The sequence below is a fragment of the Phyllobates terribilis genome, unplaced genomic scaffold, assembly GCF_046119375.1.
Source record: "Phyllobates terribilis strain yellow unplaced genomic scaffold, ASM4611937v1 Scaffold_9__5_contigs__length_417890890, whole genome shotgun sequence".
Classification (NCBI taxonomy): domain Eukaryota; kingdom Metazoa; phylum Chordata; class Amphibia; order Anura; family Dendrobatidae; genus Phyllobates; species Phyllobates terribilis.
The window spans coordinates 231691040-231714654 of record NW_027362769.1 but is presented as its reverse complement, the minus strand read 5'-3'; the positions used below and the strand labels follow the sequence as shown (position 1 = coordinate 231714654).

Genomic DNA, 23615 nt, shown 5'->3' with positions numbered 1-23615 from the left:
CACAGCCTGTTTGTTAAACCTGAGATTCCTCCCAATATCCATGGTTTACTCAGATGACTGTTGTACCACCCCCCTCGGCATTCTGTCAAGCAGCTTAATCAGGTAGTCACCTGGAGTGGCTTCCAGTGAACAGGTATGCCCCGAATAGTTCATTAGTGGAACCCCTGGCTTTTAGCAAGTGTTTGTGACCATCTGGGTGTGTTTTTCAGATCCAGTGTTGGTACACAGCTCCATACAGTGCTGAGCCCAATTCCACAACTGTTCTAAGCCAGAATATGGCAAGAACCACTTAACTAAGTAAAGAGAAGCAACAGTCCATGATTACTTTGACGTGAAAGTTAGTCATTCTGTAAAATTGCTAGAACCTTGAAGGTAACCCCAAAGTTTTATCTTGCATGCTGACCAACGCAAGAAGCCTGACCAATAAGGCGGATGAGCTGCGGGCGCTTATATCGGAGGAGAGGTATGACATCGTAGGTATAACAGAGACTTGGCTAGACGATAGCTACGACTGGGCGGTAAATTTAACAGATTATAGTTTATTTAGAAGGGACCGGAAACAGGGGAAGGGCGGAGGAGTCTGCATATATGTAAGGTCACGTCTAAAGCCCAGACTAAGGGAAGATATAGGAGAGGGAGAAGAGGGGGTCGAGTCCATGTGGGTAGAGATAGAGGGGGCAAAAAATAAAAATAAAATATTACTGGGGGTCTGCTATAAGCCACCTAATATAACAGAGGAGAATGAGAAACTGCTATTAGGACAAATAGACAAAGTAGCAAAACATAATGAGGTGATTGTAATGGGGGACTTCAACTACCCGGATATTGACTGGGAAACAGAAACCTGTAGATCTCAGAAAGGAAAAAGGTTCTTGACAAATATCAAGGATAATTATCTCTCCCAACTAGTGCAGGAACCAACGAGAGGGAAGGCCGTGTTGGACTTAATATTGACTAATAGGCCTGATAGAATAACTGAGGTACAGATAGGGGGGCACCTAGGTAATAGCGATCATAATATTATCGACTTCAAAATGCCCTTCAGTAGGGTTATCAATAAGGGAACAACTAAAACATTAAACTTTAGGAGGGCGAAGTTTCATCAGCTGAAAGAAAACCTTCAACTTATAGACTGGGACAAAGTTCTTAATCAAGGAAATACGAATAGTAAATGGGAAACCTTCAAAAGAATTCTGAATACTCAGTGCGAGAGGTATATACCGTATGGGAATAAAAGGGCCAGAAATAAGAGGAAACCAATATGGTTGAATAAGAACGTAAAAGGGGCGTTAAATAGCAAAAAAGAGGCATTCAAGAGATTAAAACAGGAAAACAGTAAGGAGGCACTAATGTGTTACAAGGAAAAAACGAGAACCTGTAAAAAACAAATAAAAATAGCAAAGGAGGAAACAGAGAAACGTATTGCTAGGGAAAGTAGATCAAATCCCAAACTGTTCTTTACGTATATAAATAGTAAAAGGATTAAATCGAATAATATTGGACCGATAAAAAGTGATGAAGGCAAAATCATAGAGAAAGATGAGGATAAAGCTAATCTATTAAATAAATTTTTTTCGTCAACTTTCACAAAGGAAAAAGAACTAACAGGCGAAATGAGAAGTGACAAACTTAATCCTCCACTAAGTATGACTAATCTAACCCAAGCTGGGGTACAGAAACGCCTCAGTAACATTAAAATAAACAAATCACCAGGACCTGATGGCATACACCCACGGGTACGAAGGGAGTTAAGTAATGTGATAGACAGACCGTTATATCTTATATTTAAGGACTCTGTTGAGACTGGGTCTGTGCCACTTGATTGGCGACAGGCGAATGTAGTGCCAATATTCAAAAAGGGAGCAAAAAGTGACGCCGGAAACTATCGGCCGGTGAGTCTGACGTCCGTTGTGGGCAAAATTTTTGAAGGCTTCATTAATGAGGCAATTACGGAGCATCTTGATGCTAATAATCTATTAACCCCGAACCAACATGGATTCATGAGGAATCGCTCCTGCCAAACAAACCTGATTGACTTCTACGAGGAGGTTAGCTCTCGAGTAGATCAGGGGGAACCAGTGGATGTCGTGTATCTCGACTTCTCAAAAGCGTTCGATAGCGTGCCACATAATAGGTTGGTATACAAAATGAGAATGATGGGGCTGGGGGAAAATGTCTGCAAGTGGGTAGCTAACTGGCTAAAGGATAGAAGGCAGAGGGTGGTTATAAATGGAATATACTCAGATTGGGTAAGCGTCACTAGTGGGGTACCACAGGGGTCTGTACTAGGCCCAATGTTATTTAATATCTTTATTAACGACATAGTCAACGGGATAAATAGTAAAATATCAATATTTGCAGATGACACAAAGTTATGTAAAACAATTAATACAAAAGAGGATAGTGAAGACCTACAGAGGGATTTGGATAAGCTGGGTAGGTGGAGCATTAAATGGCAAATGAGGTTTAACGAGGAGAAATGTAAGGTCATACATATGGGAAGGAAAAATGGAAGTCACCAGTACTCACTGAATGGGAAATCATTGGGGAATTCAGAGATGGAGAAGGACTTGGGCATCTTGATTGATAGCAAACTAAATTGGAGTGCCCAAAGTCAGGCCGCTGCTGTAAGGGCAAACAGGGTAATGGGATGTATCAGAAGAGGTATAGCTGCAAAGGAGGAGAACATTGTTCTTCCACTGTACAAAGCACTGGTCAGACCACACTTGGAATACTGTGCTCAGTTATGGGCCCCAATATATAGAAAGGATATAAATGAGCTTGAAAAGGTACAAAGGAGGGCAACAAAATTAATAAGGGGAATGGAGGGACTGCAATACCCAGAGAGGTTGGCAAAACTAGGACTATTCAGCCTGGAAAAGAGAAGGTTGAGGGGGGACATAATAAATGTGTACAAATATGTTAGGGGACAGTATAGAGACCTTGCCCGGGATTTGTTCAAAAGGAGGGATATTACGGTAACAAGAGGGCACTCACTAAGACTGGAAGAGAAAAGGTTTCAGCACCAGCATAGGAAGGGGTTCTTTACGGTAAGAGCAGTGAGAATATGGAATTCACTGAGTGAGGAGACGGTAATGTCGGATTCACTAAACCAGTTCAAGCGGGGACTGGATGCATTTCTAGATACCAGGCAGATTTCTGCATATACTTAAAAATAGAATAAAATAGTAGGTTGATACAGGGATTTATTCTGACTGCTGGTTTGAGTCGGGAGGGAATTTTTCCTCAGGTGAAGATTGGCTAAATCATTTGGGGTTTTTGCCCTCCTCTGGATCAACTTTAGCAATTACAGAACTAACAGGTCGAACTTGATGGACGCAAGTCTTTATTCGGCTTTACTAACTATGTAACTATGTATCCTCAAGTGCAGTTGTGAAAAGCATAAATCCCTGAGACTAAATTGGCTCTAGTGAGGCCCATTCCAGGAAAAGAAGTCCAAGAATTGGCTCTTCTGCAGAGAATAAGTTCATCAGAGGTACGATCCTAAGACTTCTCAGATAACAACCCTCATAAGTGATGCATAAACTTCAAGTAGCAGACACAACTCAACATAAACTGTCCAGAGAAGACTGAGAAGCAGGCATTTTCCATCAAATTGCTGAAAAGAAGTCATTACTGAGGACTGCAAACAAGAAGAGGAGACTTGTTTGGTCCAAACACCATAAGGACTGGACATTTGATAACTGAAAGTTGCTACTGTGGTCTAATGAGTTAAAATCTGAGATTTTTGTATACCAACTGCGTTGTCTTTGTGAGATGCAGAAAAGGTGGATGGATGGTTTCTACATGTGTGGTGTCCATCGGGAAGAATGGAGGAGGAGGTGGTGTGGGGTTTCTGTGCTGGTGACACTGTTCATGATTTATTCCAAATTCAAAGCACACTTACCCAGCATGGCTACCACTGAATTCTGCCACGACATGCCATCCCATCTGGCTTGAACTTAGAGGGATTATCATTTGTATTGCAACAAGACAGTGACCAAAAATGCATCCATGCTATGTAAGGGCTGTGTAACCAAGGAGAGTGATTGAGTGGTGCATCAAATGACATGGACTCCACAATCACCTGGCCTCAACCCTATAGAGATGATTTGGGATGAGTCTGACCTCAGAGCGAAGACAAAGCAGCTAACAAGTCCTCAGCACTTTTGGGGATCTCCTTCAAGACTTGAAAAGCCATTCCAGGTGACTAGCCGATGAAGCTGCTGAGAGAGCGCTAAAGGTGTGTGAAGCTGTCTGCAGAGTAAAAGCGGTATAGTGTGAGCAATTGCCATACTGTAGCATTAATGTTTATATTACACCGACATTTCCCATAAAAGAGTATGTGACATCACTTATGTACAGTTGTAATTACTCCAGAATGTAACTTATATCACCACTTGTCAAGTGTAAAGTATAGAAGCAGTATTACAGTTCTCGGGTCAGTTGTGACTGTCCTGTGCTTGTATTTCAGTACGTAGAGGACAACCTGGCGGTGATGTCTGTCGGCTTCTTACTTGGAAGTCCAGATGATGCAGTTATATGGAGGGGCCCCAAGAAAAATGGTTTGTACGAAATTAATCTGTAGAAAGTAGATTTTTCATTCCCTTCATCTAAACCCCTGCCCTACCAAATTCATGTTAAAGCAGGACAACTCCTTTGTTCAATAAAGCGATCAGATTATAAACTAAGTTCAATGCAATAAAGATCAGACCAATCAAACATTTCACCATCAGCACTGTTGTAGTGTGACATGGAGGTCCTTGTAGTGGAGCGCAGGCTGGGCCTAATTGGAGGATCTTCATGGCAGTAACAAGGGGCTTCAGCATCATTTAAATGGAGCTCCTACAATGGGCAGATGTCAGCTGTGTAACCTAGCCAGTGTCTGCCAAGTGTGCCGCGGGCTCCGTGTCTGAGCCATCTTCGTGTATCCAATGCACCCACATGACATAAGTTTATGACACAGTCACTTTGCACAATCCTACACTTTTTTTTATTAAATTGCCTCTCAAAACCCTCCAACCCCAATTTAGTGTTACATGTTGATTGTTTGATCGCACCATCCGATGATTGTTTGATCGCACCATCCGATGATTGTTTGATCGCACCATCCGATGATTGTTTGATCGCACCATCCGATGATTGTTTGATCGCACCATCCGATGATTGTTTGATCGCACCATCCGATGATTGATCAGTCAGCCACATTTTGGCAGTTCTATCAGTTTCTTTCCAAACTCAGCGGAGCATCAGTGCACATTATTGTGCCTAGCCTGCTGATTAGCCCTGGTCACTTCATCCCTTATTAATCTATCCTGAAGATAGGCCTTTGGTTGCTAAGCCTGGGGGGAAAAAAGGATTAGTACCACTTAACGTTTTCTAAAGTGACTACATATGAATTGCTTTTATACATTTTCCATTTATTACTTTTTATAACTCTGGGAAGAAACAAAAAACGTGTTTTTGCCCAAACTTGTGTGTAGTCTTTCCCATAGCATATGTTGTACACTACAAGACTTGGGTCTCCTCTGGCTGTACAATATATGTGATAACTAGTGTTGAGCGAGTATGTTCTGTTAACCCTTTCACCAAGTATGCTCGGGCCGAGCACCGAGTATTTATAGCTGCTCGGTGATGTATTTAAATCGCTCCCGTGTGTATGATTTGCGACTGTTTGACAGCTTTATTACATGTGAGGAATGTCTATTTCTTACACATTCCTCACATGTAATAAAGCTGTCAAACAGTTGCAAATCATGCACACGGCAGCGATTCAAACACATCACCGAGCAGCTGTAAATACTCTGAGCTCGGCCGAGCATACTCGGAACAGAACATACTCGCTCAACACTAGTGATAACAATGAATGGCTGGGGAATGTTTGATGTATTGTTTGCTTCTCCAATCCTTCAGGAATGATTAAACAGTTTTTAAGAGATGTAGACTGGGGAGAAGTGGACTACCTGATAGTGGACACTCCTCCGGGCACCTCTGATGAGCATCTGTCAGTTGTTCAGTATCTCAGTGCTTCCCACATTGATGGCGTGGTCATCATCACTACCCCTCAAGTAAGACGTTACATTTTTTTTTATGCTGTTTGCTCAGTTGTTACATAAATAATTCTATGAAAAAAATAATATTATGGGAAACTAGGTTGTCAGATTTATGGCAAATAAGGCTGAGGGAGAATTTGAGACAATTTTCAAAAACGGACCCAATTTTTTGTGACCCGCAACCTAGTTTCCCTTGTGCCGGACTCCGAGGTCACACCAACTATTCATGAGACTGAATGCGAAGCAGAAGAAGAGCGCACAGCCATGGAGCCATGGAGGCTGCAGATACTGGAGTGCGGGCAGCAGATCTGCTGCACACTGATGTATTGCTCACACTACCGGTCTCTAGTTTGAGAGAGTGGATGGCTGCTGGGTTTTCTCCTCCCAAAGCGATGGCCAGGAGATAAAGCTCTTGGCGCACAATACATGATCTATGTGGCTCCTAGTGGGGTCTGCGCCAGCTCTCCTGGAGATGGCAGAGCAGGTGTGAGTGGTTAGCGCAGGCGATTACAGTCGTCATGGAGACCAGTTCTGCCAGGGAATGCCAGCTAGTGGCTCTGTGAGTGAGACCGGGGCCGCTGCTTGAGGGAACGATGAGAGGACAATTTATGAAGGATTTTGGTGGTGGAGATACTGCTAAACCAGATGACACTGCAGAGTGGTGGGGTACTACACTGGACATTCTAAGGAGGAGGCGAGGATATACTGGTGGGAGATAATATACCACGGATACAGAACGGGAGGGAGGGGGAGAATATACCAAGGATACAGAAGGGGAGAGGGAGAATATACCAAGCATACCGAAGGAGGGGGAGAATATACCACGGATAGAGAAGGGGAGGGAGGGGGAGACTATACCAAGCATACGGAAGGGAAGATGGGGGGAGAATATACCAAGGATACAGAAGGGGAGGGAGGGGAAGAATATACTACGGATAGGGGAGGGGGGGAGAATATACCACGGATAGAGAAGGGGAGGGAGGGGAAGAATATACTACGGATAGGGGAGGGGGGGAGAATATACCACGGATAGAGAAGGGGAGGGAGGGGGAGAATATACCACGGATACAAAAGGGCAGGGTGGGGGAGAATATACCAAGGATACAGAAGGGGAGGGTGGGGTAGAATATACCACGGATAGAGAAGGGGAGGGAGGGGGAGAATATACCACGGATACAAAAGGGCAGGGTGGGGGAGAATATACCAAGGATACAGAAGGGGAGGGTGGGGTAGAATATACCACGGATAGAGAAGGGGAGGGAGGGGGAGAATATACCACGGATACAAAAGGGCAGGGTGGGGGAGAATATACCAAGGATACAGAAGGGGAGGGTGGGGGAGAAAATACCAAGGATACAGAAGGGGAGGGTGGGGTAGAATATACCACGGATAGAGAAGGGGAGGGAGGGGGAGAATATACCACGGATAGAGAAGAGGAGGGAAGGGGAGAATATACCAAGGATACAGAAGGGGAGGGAGGGGGAGAATATACCACAGATAGAGAAGGGAAGGGGAGAATATACCACGGATAGAGAAGGGAAGGGGAGAATATACCACGGATAGAGAAGGGGAGGGAGGGGGAGAATATACCACGGATAGAGAAGGGAAGGGGAGAATATACCACGGATAGAGAAGGGAAGGGGAGAATATACCACGGATAGAGAAGGGGAGGGAGGGGGAGAATATACCACGGATAGGGAGGGGGAGAATATACCACGGATAGGGAGGGGGAGAATATACCACGGATAGAGAAGAGGAGGGAAGGGGAGAATATACCACAGATAGAGAAGGGGAGGGAGGGGGAGAATATACCATGGATAGGGAGGGGGAGAATATACCACGGATAGAGAAGGGGCAGGAGGGGGAGAATATGCCACGGATAGAGAAGGGCAGGGCGAGGGAGAATATGCCACGGATAGAGAAGGGCAGGGAGGGGGAGAATATGCCACGGATAGAGAAGGGCAGGGAGGGGGAGAATATGCCACGGATAGAGAAGGGCAGGGAGGGGGAGAATATGCCACGGATAGAGAAGGGCAGGGAGGGGGAGAATATGCCACGGATAGAGAAGGGGAGGGAGGGGGAGAATATGCCACAGATAGAGAAGGGGAGGGAGGGGGAGAATATGCCACGGATAGAGAAGGGCACGGAGGGGGAGAATATGCCACGGATAGAGAAGGGCACGGAGGGGGAGAATATACCACGGATACAGAAGGGGAGGGTGGAGGAGAATATACCAAGGATACAGAAGGGGAGGGTGGGGGAGAATATACCAAGGATACAGAAGGGGAGGGTGGGGGAGAATATATCCATTGTCCTGGCTGACATGTCTTGGTAAGCAGCCTCCTGTAAATATGGTGCTGCCGGGTGATCAGATACTCTGGGGCTGGGTTAGTGGTTGCCCAGTCGCTGAACTTTCCTTACTGACCAGTGACCAGCCCTGCCCAGCCCCCATTTTAACACCCTCTTCCACTGTGAAAGTGGAAGTTAAAGTTGAGGCTGGGCAGTAGTGGAAGTGAATGTTAAAGCTGGTCCTGGTGGCTCGTCACTATTGGATGTCAGTGGTCGTCCAGTACTGGACTCGCCTTTTGAATGTTTTGGATGTGCTGAATTAAAAAATAGCATATTACGCTGATGGAGCTGTAAAGGCTGCAGTTCATCGATGGCCAATGGACTGCATCGCTCACGTGACAAAATTTCACAAGGTCAGTGGAGGTCACAGCGCTGCAGCTTTCACAGCTCCGTCAGGGTGGATGTTGAACTTGTGCCAGTAATGACCTATATCGCCTGTCCACAGGATAGATTAAAAATATCTGACTGCCGGCAGTTTGTCACAGCGGACAGATACCATCCATCAGGCGTTCAGTATTTATCCTAAAGCGTGTTTAAAATAGAAAATCTAATCTATCTGGACTAATAGTTGCCAAAAGGTCACCATGTAACTAATATTCAATAAGGCCAGGGCTACACTGCAACTTTTTGTAGCGCTACTTATTGATTTTAACTACATAGCTATAGCTGCAGTCCAAGGAGTATATTGAGTTGAAAGCAATTAGGTGGTCTGCAGCTGCCATTAAAGTATTAAGCTGCATTCAACTCAATTACATACGACTCAGCTATAACTAAATAGTTAAAATCAATCAGTAGCGCTACAAAAAGTTGCAGTGTAGCTTACACTTAGATATGAATTTTGCAGCAGGCTAATCATGTCATTAAGGTTATATACGGAAAATCTGCTGCTTACAAGTTTTCTACTGTTTCCGCTTTACTTTACCAGGAGGTGTCACTGCAGGATGTGCGGAAAGAAATCAGTTTTTGTCGCAAAGTAAAATTACCAATTATAGGAGTAGTGGAAAACATGAGCGGTTTTATCTGCCCAAAATGCAAGGTGCGTGCTTGGACTTCTTATAGATATCAATATAATGTAAGTTACATTACAGTAGGAATGCAATTTCCACTGGCTGAAATTTAGTAACGTGTAATGTAAAATAATTGCAGTGTCATGGACAGTAAATGGAGTGGTGGTCGTACATGCTCCATTCACAGCGGACTGTGGGAACTCCATTCTCGTAACTGTGGTATCCCCAGAAATCATATATTTAACACCCATCATGTGGAGACATGTAAATAAGGATTATGGGAAACCTCCTTTAAAGAGGACCTTTCACCAAATTTTTCATCTTGAACTGGACACAGGATGAAATAGTGGCTGCAGAGCGGAAAAAAAACATTTATTTATTTTTTTTATTTTTTTTTTTTTTATGAAGGGTTTCTAATGACACCACTAAACTCAGCTGTACTGCCCCTCCCCCACACTGACTCACGCAGGAGATCAGAGCTGTATCATTACACTCACACACTGAAAGGTCTGCTCTAAGATATGGCGGGGGCGTGTTCTTTTGTCATTTGTGTTGCTGCCTGCTTATGATTGGTCCGCATCATACAGGGGAAAGAAGTACACACCCCCCAGTGAAAACTGTCGGACAACACCCACTTTAATTATTATTATTTTTTTTTAAGTTTATTAGATGCTAAATTATTTGTTAATGTCTATGCAACGGAGAGACAAAAAAAATAAAAAATTCCGTTCTGCAACCACTATTACATTGTGTGTTCAGTTAAACATGAAAAATGTAGTAAAGGGTCCTCTTAAATATTACAATGTAAAAACCTTCTTTAAAGAGTCTCTGTAAATTAGGCTGTATTACTTTTGTAATATGAACGCTGTTCATCTCGATTGCTATGGTTAAACGCTTGCTTAACATACAGATCTACTTTTTTAGCTTTGTACTGTTTAGTAAGCACAGTGATGTTTATTGGCATAATAAAAGAAACTTGTCCCTGTGTGCTACCATGGCAACCGGAATGAACGCGCCATTGTTTACGCTGCAGGCTGCACTCGGAGACCTGCAACCCTCCACAAAATAAGAGTGTTTATATCACAGAGTCGCTTCTTTTTGTCACTGGCTATGGCTTTGGCACAATATGTCAAAAAGCCCCCTCCAAATGTATCCCTAGGGGAATAGTGTGTGTGTATATAGTCATGGCCGAAAGTGTTGGCACCCTTGAAATTGAAGTATTTCTCAAAGAAAATTATTGCAATTACATGTTTATTTCCTTTTGTGTATATTGGAACAGCACAAAAAAAAACAGAAAAAAAAGCAATTTGGATATCCTTTCACACTAAACCCCAAAAATGGGCTGGACAAAAATATTGGCACCTTTCCAAAATTGAGGGTAAAAATCTTTGTTTCACGCATGTGATGCTCGTTCAAACTCACCTGTGGCAAGTAACATGTATGGGCAATATAAAAATAACACTGGAAACCAGCTAAAAAGGGGAGGAGTTGACTCAATCTTTATATTGTGTACCACAGTAAGCATGGAGAACAGAAAGAGGAGGAGAGAACTGTCTGAGGACTTGAGAGCCAAAATTGTTGAATAATATCAGCAATCTCAAGGTTGCAAGTCCTTTGTCCACGGTGCACAACAGAATCAAGGTTACAACCCATGGCACTGTAGCCAATCTCACTGGATGTGGAGGACAGAGAAAAATTTATGAAACGTTGCGACGTAGGATAGTCCGGATGGTGGCAGGGCTGTGGAGTCGGAGTCCTTTTTGGTGCAGTCAGAGTTGGTATAAAATGGACCGACTCCTAAAATATATAATAAATTGGGTACAGTAGTTCAATGCAGTTTGTGGGGAATATTTTTTTCGTAAGAATTTGGGAAAGTTATGAAATGTCCTATAAATGTCTGTCCTATTCCTGATCTAAGGGTCTAGACTTTTAGCTGAGATGAATCTGTGCTACAGTAAATTTATCACTTAAACATGAGCCATGTATGAGGGAGTTGGAGGTTTGGCTTACTGACTCCACAGCCCTGGATGGTGGATAAGCAGCCCCAATCAAGTTCCAGTTGAACACATGTGGAGAGATCTTAAAACTGCTGTTGGGAAAAGGCGCCTTCAACTATGAGAGACCTGGAGCAGTTTCCAAAAGAAGAGTGGTCCAGAATTCCAGTTGAGAGGTGTAAGAAGCTTGTTGATGGTTATAGGAAGCGATTGATTGCAGTTGTTTATTCCAAAGGTGTGGAACTAAATATTAAGTTGAGGGTGCCAACAATTTTGTCCGGCCCATTTTTTGGGTTTTGTGTGAAATTAAGTCCCATTTTTTTTTTTTTTTTTGTGTTCTTCCAATACACACAAAGGAAATAAACGTGTGTATTACAAAACATGTGTAATTGCAATCATTTTCTAGGAGAAATACTTAATTTTCAAGGGTGCCAACACTTTTGGCCATGACTGTGTGTGTGTGAGCTCACCTCTAGACAATATGGCATATTGACTAGTGGTAACCAAATCTGCCAAAATTCAAAATATTCACTCAAATTCAGAGGGGAAATTCGATCTACATAGCATGTATTCTATGCAATTCGAATGAGGCCCGATTTGCAGTAAAAAAAAAAAAAAAAAAATATCATGCTTTAAGGTCTCCCAACCCCATAATTGTATAGGCCAGGAATAAAATCTCATACTTGCCTTGCTTCTCACTTATCCCTGCCCCTGCAGCTTGCTCCCAGTCTTCCGCTGGCTTCCTAAGGCACCCACTCCTCCTCCGGTCTCCTTCACTCTTTGCTGGAACTCCATCACCTTATAGGCCTTGACGCTCATCATAAGATGCGCTGCCCCACGTGAACGCATGGGGTAACGCACTCAGACCATGCGTTGATGACAAGCCAATGCCAGCAGGACTAAAGAGCCTTAGGCTAAGTGCCCACGATGCAAAAATGCTGCATATTTTTTCCGCTTCTCCCTGGCAGGAAAAACGCATGCGGTTTTTACATGCATATTTCCCGCCAGGTAGAAGCGTTTGTCAAGCTTTCTTCACTTGCATTTCCGCATGCGGGTTATCAAGCGCTTTCCAGGCGATTTTAGCATCACATGGAAAAGTGCTTGACAACGTGGTCACACTATATAAATCCATGCAACCGGCATATATAGTGTGACAAAGTAATAGTTAAAAAAAAAAAAAAAAAAAAGAATAAAATGGTAAAAATTAAAAAATAAAGATTATACTTACCTTCCGATGTCCCCGGTATTTTCTTCGCTCCGTTTGGTCTGTTGTATGGGCCGCGGTGGTGTGAAAGGACCTGCCATGACGTCATTGAGTCGCGTGACCTGTCACATGACGTCATGGCAGGTCCTCACACCACCGCGACGCATACCACAGACCGGACACATCACTGAGGAGACTGGGGGCCATCGGAAGGTAAGTATAATCTTTATTTTTTATTTTAAGTTCTTTTTTTCTATGGTACCCGGGTACCTTCTGCACATAGAATCGCTTAATATCCGTGTGTGCAAATGTGTTGACAAGGATATTATGCGATTCAATGCAAGTCAATGGCGGCAAATACGCTGCGTGTCTGCAAAATTAATGGACATGCTGCGTATTTTTCCACAATGATAATCCGCAGCGGAAATTTCCGCAGCATGTGCACAGCACATGTGGATTATCATTGGTGACCCTGGGGCACGTATTACCAAGCGTTTAAGCGTTTTCGCTGCAGAAATTCCGTGGCCAAAACGCTTGAAAAACGCATAGTGGGCATGCTGCCTTAGGACGCCGGCGGAGGACCGACGAGGAGATAACGTGGCTGGGACATGCGAGTAGATTTGGTCTTTTAGCAGCCCTTTTGCTGGATGCGCACTTAATTTCTAAAGTTTGGATTCGCCAAAATCCGCAGTTAGGTAAAATTCTAAAGGAGTGTCCTTCATTTATAATCAGTTTGCTTGTTCTTAAAGGGGGGGTCCAAAGTTGTCAACATTTTTGTTAAAACACAATTGCAAAAATGATTTTTAGCCCCAAATACATACAGTTTAAGCTTAAAAAAATGTAATTGTTCCAAAAGGTGGACAATCCCATTTAATATTGTCTGGATTCACCATGAATGTCAGACCGTTAGTGCGGACACAATATAGTAGCACCTTGGTGATACCTTGGAGGTGCAACATATTGGAATGAGGCTGTTTTCTAATTTTAAACGTAGTAGATGTCAAAAAAATCTTAAAAAAAAAAAAAAAAGTGCACGCTGTCTATCTGGAGTGCCCAAGTAAGCATCTGATATTTGCTGAAAAAATTATAGACTAAAATAAGTAAGGCTGGAGTCATGTGTTAGGAGAGTAACTACTTGCTCCGATGATGATGAATCTTTGTGCAGAGCTCGATGTAATGACCTTTTTTTTTTTTTTTTTCTCCTTTTAGAATGAATCTCAGATTTTCCCTCCAACTACGGGTGGGGCAGAGAAAATGTGCAGCGATCTCCACATTCCCCTGCTGGGTCGGGTTCCCTTGGACCCAAATATAGGTAGGTGACAGGTTATTCCACATTCTGTTTTACAACCGATTGAGCCCTAAAGTAAATAATACAATTTATTCAGCATTTCACTATAGTTTTAGGCATTTCTCAGCAATATGAATTTAATGTAAATGGGAAACTTCCTCCAAAGAGCCATGAAGAGGTTGTAGGGGACGATCTGTAGGATAGATAATCAGTATCAGATCGGTTGGGGTCCTACACTCCACGCCCCCATAATCAGTTATCTGCTTTCTTGGCGGCTGCATGTAAGCATTGTACGGAGCTGTAACAACGTGGCCCCATACATTAAGTGATTACTCTTAAAGGGACTCTGTCAGCACAGAATGACTGATCAAACCAAGCACGTGGCAGCATTTTTCCCACTCTCACCTAAACCTTTTGCACAGTACCGTATAGAGAGAGATCTATACAGCTATAGAGGGAGGGAGATATTCTCTAGAATCCCCTTTACATATTCCATCTAACTATAAAATGCGATAACTTGGCTCTTAGGGTTACCACCCTGCTGCTGACAGGCTGATTGGCCACAAGTCTGGAATCTGGTGCCATGTCCTATTAGAAGACAGCAGGCTGAGCTGCCAATCCCAAGATGGCTGCTCTCATGAACTGTATTAAGGATGGCTTTCTTCTCACTATAAATGATTGTTTCCAGTCATTATGCTTCCAAAAGTGAATTATTCCATGTTTAGTTGTGATGGTGAAGGCCCTCTATAAGGTTGCTGCTGCAGCCACTGTAAGGCTATGTTCACATGCAGCGGTTTTTTTGCAGCTTTTTATGCAAATTAAAAGCTTTTTACAGTAGCAGGAAAAGCTATGAGAATTCAGAAATCTCATACACAGGGGTTTTTTTTTCTCGCAATTTAATTTGAGAACTGTATCTGCAGCATGTCGTCAGTTCTTTGAGCATTTTGCAGCATTTTTTCACCCATAGAAAGCAATAAGAAAGTGTGGGGGGGGGAATCAGCAAGAACACAAACATTTTTCCAGCGGTTTTGGTGAATGAACCTAACTTTATTCAAACATGTACAGTAGACAAAGCACAAGTAATCCGCACCCAAAAAAATCTGCCAAAGTTCCAAAAATGCAATGAAAATATGTTAAATTGGGCGTTTTTACTGACCGGAGAGCAGCTTTTGTCTGCTGAAAAAAAAAAACATGGCAAAAACGCTGCATATGAATATAGCCTAAGAAATACCGATCTTTAAAAATACTTGTAGTAGAGACTCAGAAATAATTGTACTTTTATTTTTCTGTTTTAAGGAAAGAGCTGTGACACAGGCAAATCATTTCTTACTGAAATTCCAGATTCTCCAGCAACGTTGTCCTACAGAACCATAATACAAAGTATGTACTAAACCATTTTTGTTTTACACTGGACACTTCCCATCATCCTATAGGATCATGCAGACGTCTGTGGATCTCTGTCCGATCACGGGCCACAATGCACAAATTGGCCAAGGGTCTCACGATCCAATTAGGACACCCTCCAATATATGAACCTGTCACACTCTGGTCGAGAGACCCGCGGCCAGTCTGTGATCGGACCGAGATCCACAGACGTCTGCAAGAGTCCTACGGCTGTTGTAAATTGGTGCTGGATCCTACCTGCCCTTTTAAATTTGTAGGCTTTTAGCCAAGGATCGGCATGTTTGATAAATATTAGGTTAGGGTTTCATCAATGAAAGGTCACCTTGCCATGACTGATGGGCTCTTATGAATTGGCCAATTTGTGTACTCAGTACCTTCATTTTTGTCAGTATGTTCTGTATAGCAGAAGGTGTTGAGCTGAATGCGTTCAGTGAACAATTTTTATTCATTAAAGTGCATTGTTCCAGTGCTACAGTTTGAGGAACACTTTACCCCTCATTCATTGCTGTTACAAAGTTCATTTACTTACTTACTTTACATACAGTTGTATCTATAAGGAATGTTATTTCAGAGGATGTTTTAGAGATTTATCAAGGTGTTTTGCCAGTTTTCTGGCATATAAGCCAAACCTCTGACTCCGACTCTCTAACACCTTGGAATATTGGAATTGCGCAAAAAATTGTTGTCACTTTTGGGGTTTCTACATCAGTCATAGTCAGTTTTTTCCAAAATGATGCCAGAATTGTACTCCTGTCCCTGACTGGAGCGACATTTCTGGCAGAGGTGCACAGCATGCGCTTCTTAGTAAAGGAGTAAGATGCGCCTAATTTTTTAAGACTGGCATACAAAACGCAGGTCTTAATCGGATCCTTCAGTTAAGTGCACACGTTCAGGATTTCTAGCAGATCAAATTTACAGTGCATGAACAAGGCTTAAAAGAGGTATTCCTATCCTAATGATAGTAGGTATAATAATAATATCAAATACCTCCAGTTAGAAATGTAGTTTAGTTCTTCAGATTTGCTATGTTGCTTACCCCATGTGCAGGGCATTGTAGTAGCTTAGATATCCATGGTTACGACCACTCATATAGTGAGTTAGTTGTTAGTGGTTGTATCATGGATACTTCAGCTGCTGCAATGTCCTGCACATAGGGTAAGCAACATGGGTGCTGGGCCGCTCACTGTGCTCAAAATTGTTTGAGATATAAAATCCCGATGACAGGTGGTCTTTAAAGGGTAACTAATCCAAAAGACAAAATAACATTGAGCAGAGTTATTACTAACCTTTTCTAATATGGTCTTTTTTTTTTGTTTTTTTACAGAAATTCAAGATTTTTGTTGTCCGAGGCAATGAGGATCCTTTTTCCTGATTTGAAGAATGTTATTATGTAAAACCGGAGTTGCTTCATCATGAAAAGTTGTCATTTTCTAGGCATTGACATATTGCTTAGAAAAGTCCTGGACTATTCAAATAAGAATCTGCTGACACTGAGCAAATAGGATAAGAGATCTGATGCATAACAGGTGATCATATATGGTCACTGTATCCAAAATAAATAATGTCTGATGATTTGGGAAGAATTTGTATCATCTTTCCCTGACCATGTGTTAAGCAGTGCTAAATATCTAGGGGCTGATACCCAGTAAATGTGAATGAAGCTCAATTTACACTTATGTCCAATTTTACTGCGGCTGTGCAAGACTGCCGAGCCCTGTGATTGGCTGCAGGGGTCATGTGCTGTAGATTTAACATTACCACTACAGCTGTGGCAATGAGGAGCTTCTGGGAATAGCTGAGACACGTTCCTGGAGTGGCGGGGGCTTCAGGAAAGTACTGCTTGTTTTGGGGATTTTCACCGCAGATCCAGCCTGCGGGCCATTTTTTATGAAACCAGACAACCCCAGGAATAATCCCTTAGTACGGTCTGTAGATAATGAAAATCTGATAACTCTGTGTAAAGAGAAGCAAAGGGTTTGAAGCTCTAAACCCCTATAAAAAATTATTAAATAAATCTACCTAGATAATGAAATGTATACACTTAAAGCAGCCGAAGCCTTAAAGGGAACCTGAAACCTATGAAAACACTGTTTACCTGCAGATATAGAGATAATCTACAGGTAAATGGCATTACAGTGCTGTCCTGCCATCCAACTGAAGGTGCGGCTACCGTGAGAAAATGAACTTATTTCCAACCAGAAGCCGCCAGCTTTCAGTCAGAGACGCACATAAAGCGGTCAGTCACCGGTCAGAGTACAGCACTATACTGTGAGCACGCCTCGTCACTTTAAGTGCCAGCTTTACATAGATGTGCTGTAAATCAAAGTGCCGAGCCGTGCATACAGCCGCCGCTCACAGTATAGTGCTGTGACTGTAACCGCACTGTGCACGTCTCTGACTGAAAGCCGGCTGGACCCGGTTGAAAATAGGCTAATTTTCTCCCGATAACCAAACTTTCAGTAAGACGTCTGGACAGAATTGTAATGCTATTTACCAGAAGATTGTTGTTAAATAACATTTTTAAAGGTGACTGGATCCCTTTTAAAGAGTAACTTTTTAAAATTTTTCTTTCATAAATCAATAGTGCTCATGAAATTAAGCATCTTACTACATAAAGAGCTTAATGTTGAGGTGAGTCCGAGAAATACATCAGCTGACGTTGGAGCGATGACTGTGTTGTTGTAGATGACGACGATGAAAGGGAACATTCTCCTATTGAATTTTTAAATAGCTTAACCCCTTCAGGCATGCCAAGTCATTGTCTTAAGGTGGGCAGCATTATTATGTTGAGAAATTAGAATACAAAACGAGAACTCTGATTCAATGATGTTACAACACGATTAGTTGTAACATCATTGAATAGAAATGTTCTTGAGGCAGAGATTTTCACAGGATCAGCTGGAGGTGATAAGGCATACAGAGAGATTTCCATGCGATCTGCCCTGGGCTATTCACTTTTTGAATTGGCAAATGTCTCTGTAATCTTCGTTTTTTTTTTTTTGTTTTCCGTAATGACCTTTACTAATTTATTTAATTATGACAACTTTGTTGTTTATCGTGAAAGTGAATAGACATGGGTAATTTGAGTTAGTTTATTATGTAGAGCACACTTTTCTAGCTTCCAAAACTTATTTATTTCGAAACTCGGGCTGTTAGTCTTTGTAACATATCATTAGAGAAATCCGCTTTTCTTCCTAGATTGATCTTTTACTTTCAATTCATAGGTAAAATATTTATTCACTGAAGACCGATATTACCCGTGATTTGAAACTCTTGGGAATGAATGATCAGTCCAGGAGGAAAAAGAAGCTGATATCTCAGATAAGATACACACGTGGTCAAAATTGTTGGTACCCCTCATTTAATGAAAGAAAAACCCACAATGGTCACAGAAATAACTTGAATCTGACAAAAGTAATAATAAATTAAAAATCTATGAAAATGAACAAATGAAAGTCAGACATTGCTTTTCTGCTTCCATGGAATTTAAAAAAAAATTTAACTCATGAAATAGGCCTGGACAGAAATGATGATACTCTTAATATTTTGTTGAACAACCTTTTGAGGCAATCACTGCAATCAAACGATTCCTGTAACTGTCAATGAGACTTCTGCGCCTCTCGACAGGTATTTTGGCCCACTCCTCATGAGCAAACTGCACCAGTTGTCTCGTGTTTGAAGGCTGCCTTTTCCAGACGGCATGTTTCAGCTCTTTCCAAAGATGCTCAATAGGATTTAGGTCAGGGCTCATAGAAGGCCACTTCAGAATAGTCCAATGTTGTCCTCTTAGCCATTCTTGGGTGATTTTAGCTGTGTGTGTTTTGGGTCATTATCCTATTGCAAGACCCATGACCTGTGACTGAGACCAAGCTTTCTGACACTGGGCAGCACATTTCTCTCTAGAATCCCTTGATAGTCTTGAGATTTCATTGTACCCTGCACAGATTCAAGACACCCTGTGCCAGAAGCAGAAAAGCAGCCCCAGAACATAACAGAGCCTCCTCCATGTTTCACAGTAGGGACAGTGTTCTTTTCTTGATATGCTTCATTGTGAACATAGAGCTGATGTGCCTTGCCAAAAACTTCCATTTTTGTCTCATCTGTCCATAGGACATTCTCCCAGAAGCTTTGTGGCTTGTCAACATGTAGTTTGGCAAATGCCAGTCTGGCTTATGATTTTTTTTCAACAATGGTGTTCTCCTTGGTCGTCTCACATGAAATCCACTTTGGATCGAACAACGACGGATGGTGCGATCTGACAGGATGTTCCTTGAGCTTGAAGTTCACCTTTAATCTCTTTAGAAGTTATCCTGGGCTCTTTTGTTACCATTCGTATTATCAGTCTTTGATTTGTCATCCATTTTCCTCCTGCGGCCACGTCCAGGGAGGTTGGTTGCAGTCCCATGGATCTTAAATTTCTGAATAATATGTGCAACTGTAGTCACAGGAACATCAAGCTGCTTGGAGAGGGTCTTATATCCTTTACCTTTAACATGCTTGTCTATAATTTTCTTTCTAATCTCCTGAGACGACTCTTTCCTTTGCTTCCTCTGGTCCATGTTGAGTGTGGTACACACCATGTCACCAAACAGCACAGTGAGTATCTGTAGCCCTATATACAGGCCACTGACTGATTACAAGATTGTAGACACCTGTGATGCTAATTAGTGGACACAACTTGATTTAACCACTTCGCACCAGAGCCTGTTTTTGCCTTCGTGACCAGGCCAATTTTTTCAATTCTGACCACTGTCACTTTATGAAATAATTACTCTGGAACGCTTCAACGGATCCCCCTGATTCTGAGATTGTTTTTTCGTGACATATTGTACTTCACGATTGTGGTAAAATTTCTTCGATATCACTTGCGTTTATTTGTGAAAAAATCGGAAATTTGGCGAAAATTTAGCAATTTTCAAACTTTGAATTTTCATGCCCTTAAATCAGAGAGATATGTCACACAAAATAGTTAATGAATAACATTTCCCACATGTCTACTTCACATCAGCACAATTTTGGAACCAAAATTTTTTTTTGTTAGGAAGCTGTAAGGGTTAAAAGTTGACCAGCGATTTCTCATTTTTACAACAAAATTTACAAAAACATTTTTTTAGGGACCACATCTTATTTGAAGTGACTTTGAGGGGCCTTTATGACAGAAAATACCCAAAAGTGATACCATTCTAAAAACTGCACCCCTCAAGGTGCTCAAAACCACATTCAAGAAGTTTATTAACCCTTCAGGTGTTTCACAGGAATTTTTGGAATGTGGAAGAAAACAATGAACATTTAACTTTTTTTCACAAAACTGCTACTTTAACCTCAAATTTTTAATTTTCACAAGGGCAGCCAGAAAAAAATGGACCCCAAAATGTGTTGTGCAATTTCTCCTGATTACGCTGATACCCCATATGTGGTGCAAAGCCACTGTTTGGGCGCACGGCATGGCTCGGAAGGTAAGGAGCGCCATTTGACTTTTGGAATGGAAATTTGACTGGAATGGATAGCGAGACGCCATGTTGCATTTGGAGAGCCCCTGAGGTGCCTAAACAGAGGAAACCCCCAACAAGTGACCGAATTTTACAATCTACTCCTCTGTATATAAGTTAATCTAGTGGTGGGAAAATAAGTAGATAGGTAAATGGTCACTAAACCCGTAGATGAATTCCCAGAGAGGTGTCATTTCCAAAATGGGGTCACTTCAGGGGGGATTCTGCTGTTCTGGCACTTTTCAGAGGCGCTAAGTACCAGAACTAAAGAATCCCCCCTGAAGTGACCCCATTTTGGAAATGACACCCCTCTGGGAATTCATCTATGGGTTTAGTGACCATTTTAACTCGATGGATGATTTCCAGAAACAAGCACGCAATGGAAGGTTTAGATTCTGGAGAACCCCCCCTGGAAATTAAGTGAGCTCTACTCGAATGTGTCATTCACTAAATGAACCAAATGTTTGGATGACAAATTGGGATACATTTTTACAGTTTAAAAACGTGGTTCTGTGTGGAAGATTTTAAAGCAGTCAGTGACGCATAAGGCTGGCAATGATGGGCATTGTGGGCAATAGTAGCGGGTATCACGCCTCATTCCTCTCTTAGTACATACACGACATCTTTTCTGGGGGTTCCTTCTTGTTTCCGTTGCTGGAATAAGTGCAGTAATATGTCGCTCAGTGAGTCTTTTCACATCCTCAGATTCTAATGGATGAGCGGGGCTAACACTTTGAAAGACAAGATTTTCAATGACCTTTTCTTGATAATCAAGAAAAAGATCTGAATTTCCTGCTTTTTTGTACAACACAAAAGAATTGTATGTGGCCACCTGAAACAAATAAATAACCAACTTTTTATACCAGGTATAGGACTTTCTTGATACCTGGTATGGCTGTAGAACCTGGTCTGCAAGGTCCACACCCCCCATGTGTTTGTTGTAGTCAATGACTGACACAGGTTTTTGCTTCGGAGTGGTGGATCCTGGTTCTACAGTGGCCCTTGTGGAATCTCTGTGGATCGAGCGGAGGACAAAAATATCCCTCTTATCCCTTTATTTCAGGGCAAGCAGCTCTCCGTTGCGTACAGCCCCTGACTGCCCCTTTTGAAACTTTTGGTTGACCAATGGTTGTGGAAACCCCTGACGGTTTTTACGGATGGTCCCACAAGCTCCGATGTGGTGTTCAACCAGACTTTTAAATAGGGGTATGCTGGTGGTGTAATTGTCCACATATAGATTGTAGCCTTTTTGAAAAAATGGACTTATCAGCTCCCAAACAATTTTTCCAGATGTCCCCAGATAAGTAGGGCATCCTGGTGGGTTTAGTTGGCTTTCTTTCCCCTCATATATGCGGAAAGCGGATGTGTATCCAGTTGAACTTTCGCACATTTTATAGAGCTTTATTCCAAACCTTGCCCTTTTAGATGGGATAAATTGCTTGAGGTGCAGTCTTCCTTTGAATTTTACAAGGGACTCATCTATAGAAATATTGTGTTGGGGTGTAGAGACTTCAGAATTTTTCTGACAAATTTTCAATGATGGGTCTAATTTTATATAACCTGTCATGTTCTGGGGCATTTCTGGGCAGGCATTGACTATTGTCGTTAAAATGCCAAAACCGCATGAGCATTTCATAACGGGTCCTAGGCAGAACGACTGAAAACATAGGGGTGGCTTGAACAGGGTGGTTGGACCAGTAGGATCGAATGCTCGGTTTTTTAACAAGCCCCATGGCAAATGTAAGTCCTAAAAAAAATTTTATTTCCGGGACATTAGTTGGTGTCCATAAATTTTCCCTAGCATAGTAAGATCGGGGATTCTGGCTTATGAATTGGGACGCGTATAAATTTGTTTGCACGACAATATGCTCTAGCAAGCTGTCTGTAAAAAACTAATTAAAAAAATGAATTGGTCCAAAATCTTCCACCTCCACATTTATACCAGGAGTGGCGTTGAAATCAGGGCTGAATGGAGCAGCCGAATCCGAAGCCTCCCATCTGGGAAATGCTATATCACGTGGCAAAGCCCTTTGTACACTGGCGTGCGCCAATTCACTAGTAGCAGGGACAGCGCTTGTACTGGGCAGTGTTCCCTGATTTGGAGACGTTTCTCCAGTAGCGCTATTTGCCCCTATTGTTGTACTGGTCCTTGGGCTTGAGGATGGAACAGAATCACTGCTCATTTCTGGGCTCTCAGTGTCGCCGCTACTAAAGCCCTCAAAATCCATATCTCCATCTGAGATTGCACTGTCATCAGTGTCAGAACATAGCAGGGCATACACCTCTTCTGCGGTATAAGTCTGACGGGCCATTTTATTTTTATATTTTTTGACTGGACTGGACCGGACCGGACTGGCCTGGACCGGACAGAACCGACAGGACAGGACCAACAGGACAGGACAGGACTGACTAACCTTAATCTTACTTTCTTTTTTGATTTTTTTTTTTTTTTTTTTTTTTTTTTTCACTTTTACTGTGGCAAGGCTGACAGCTCTTGTCACAGTGTTTCTCCTCTGCTCTCTCACTGAGATCGGAGGAAAAACGATGTATTTATCAGGCAGATCGCCCGGGAAAGTTTGTTGCTAAAACAAACTTCCCTGGTGATCTCTCTGATTCGCTGGCCATTCAGGTCTCGATGATGTGAGAGGTCACAGCACCGGGATCCCCGCCGCTGGTAAGGTATGTGGGGGGTCCCGATCGCCGACCACCGGCTGTCACTATCTTTTAAATGCTGCGATCGCTATGGATCGCGGCATCTGGAAGATTGGATCAGGTCCCCATGATGTTAACCTGTTCCTATCAGGTCCCCATGATGCCACGTCAGAGA

At 42.4% G+C, this 23615-nt stretch overlaps 1 protein-coding gene across 1 annotated transcript in view; it reads left to right on the top strand.

The window, feature by feature from the left end:
* The window catches only part of NUBP1 (NUBP iron-sulfur cluster assembly factor 1, cytosolic), a 53754-nt gene extending 36866 nt beyond the window's left edge, over positions 1 to 16888 (top strand). Inside the window, exons 6-11 of the mRNA XM_073647744.1 lie at positions 4475 to 4565; positions 5914 to 6068; positions 9328 to 9438; positions 13817 to 13919; positions 15192 to 15275; positions 16624 to 16888. Of these exons, the coding sequence (XP_073503845.1) occupies positions 4475 to 4565; positions 5914 to 6068; positions 9328 to 9438; positions 13817 to 13919; positions 15192 to 15275; positions 16624 to 16655 (576 nt within the window). The 3' untranslated portion in view covers positions 16656 to 16888. The remainder of the gene's footprint in view (positions 1 to 4474; positions 4566 to 5913; positions 6069 to 9327; positions 9439 to 13816; positions 13920 to 15191; positions 15276 to 16623) is intronic.
* The last annotated feature ends 6727 nt before the right edge of the window (positions 16889 to 23615 follow it).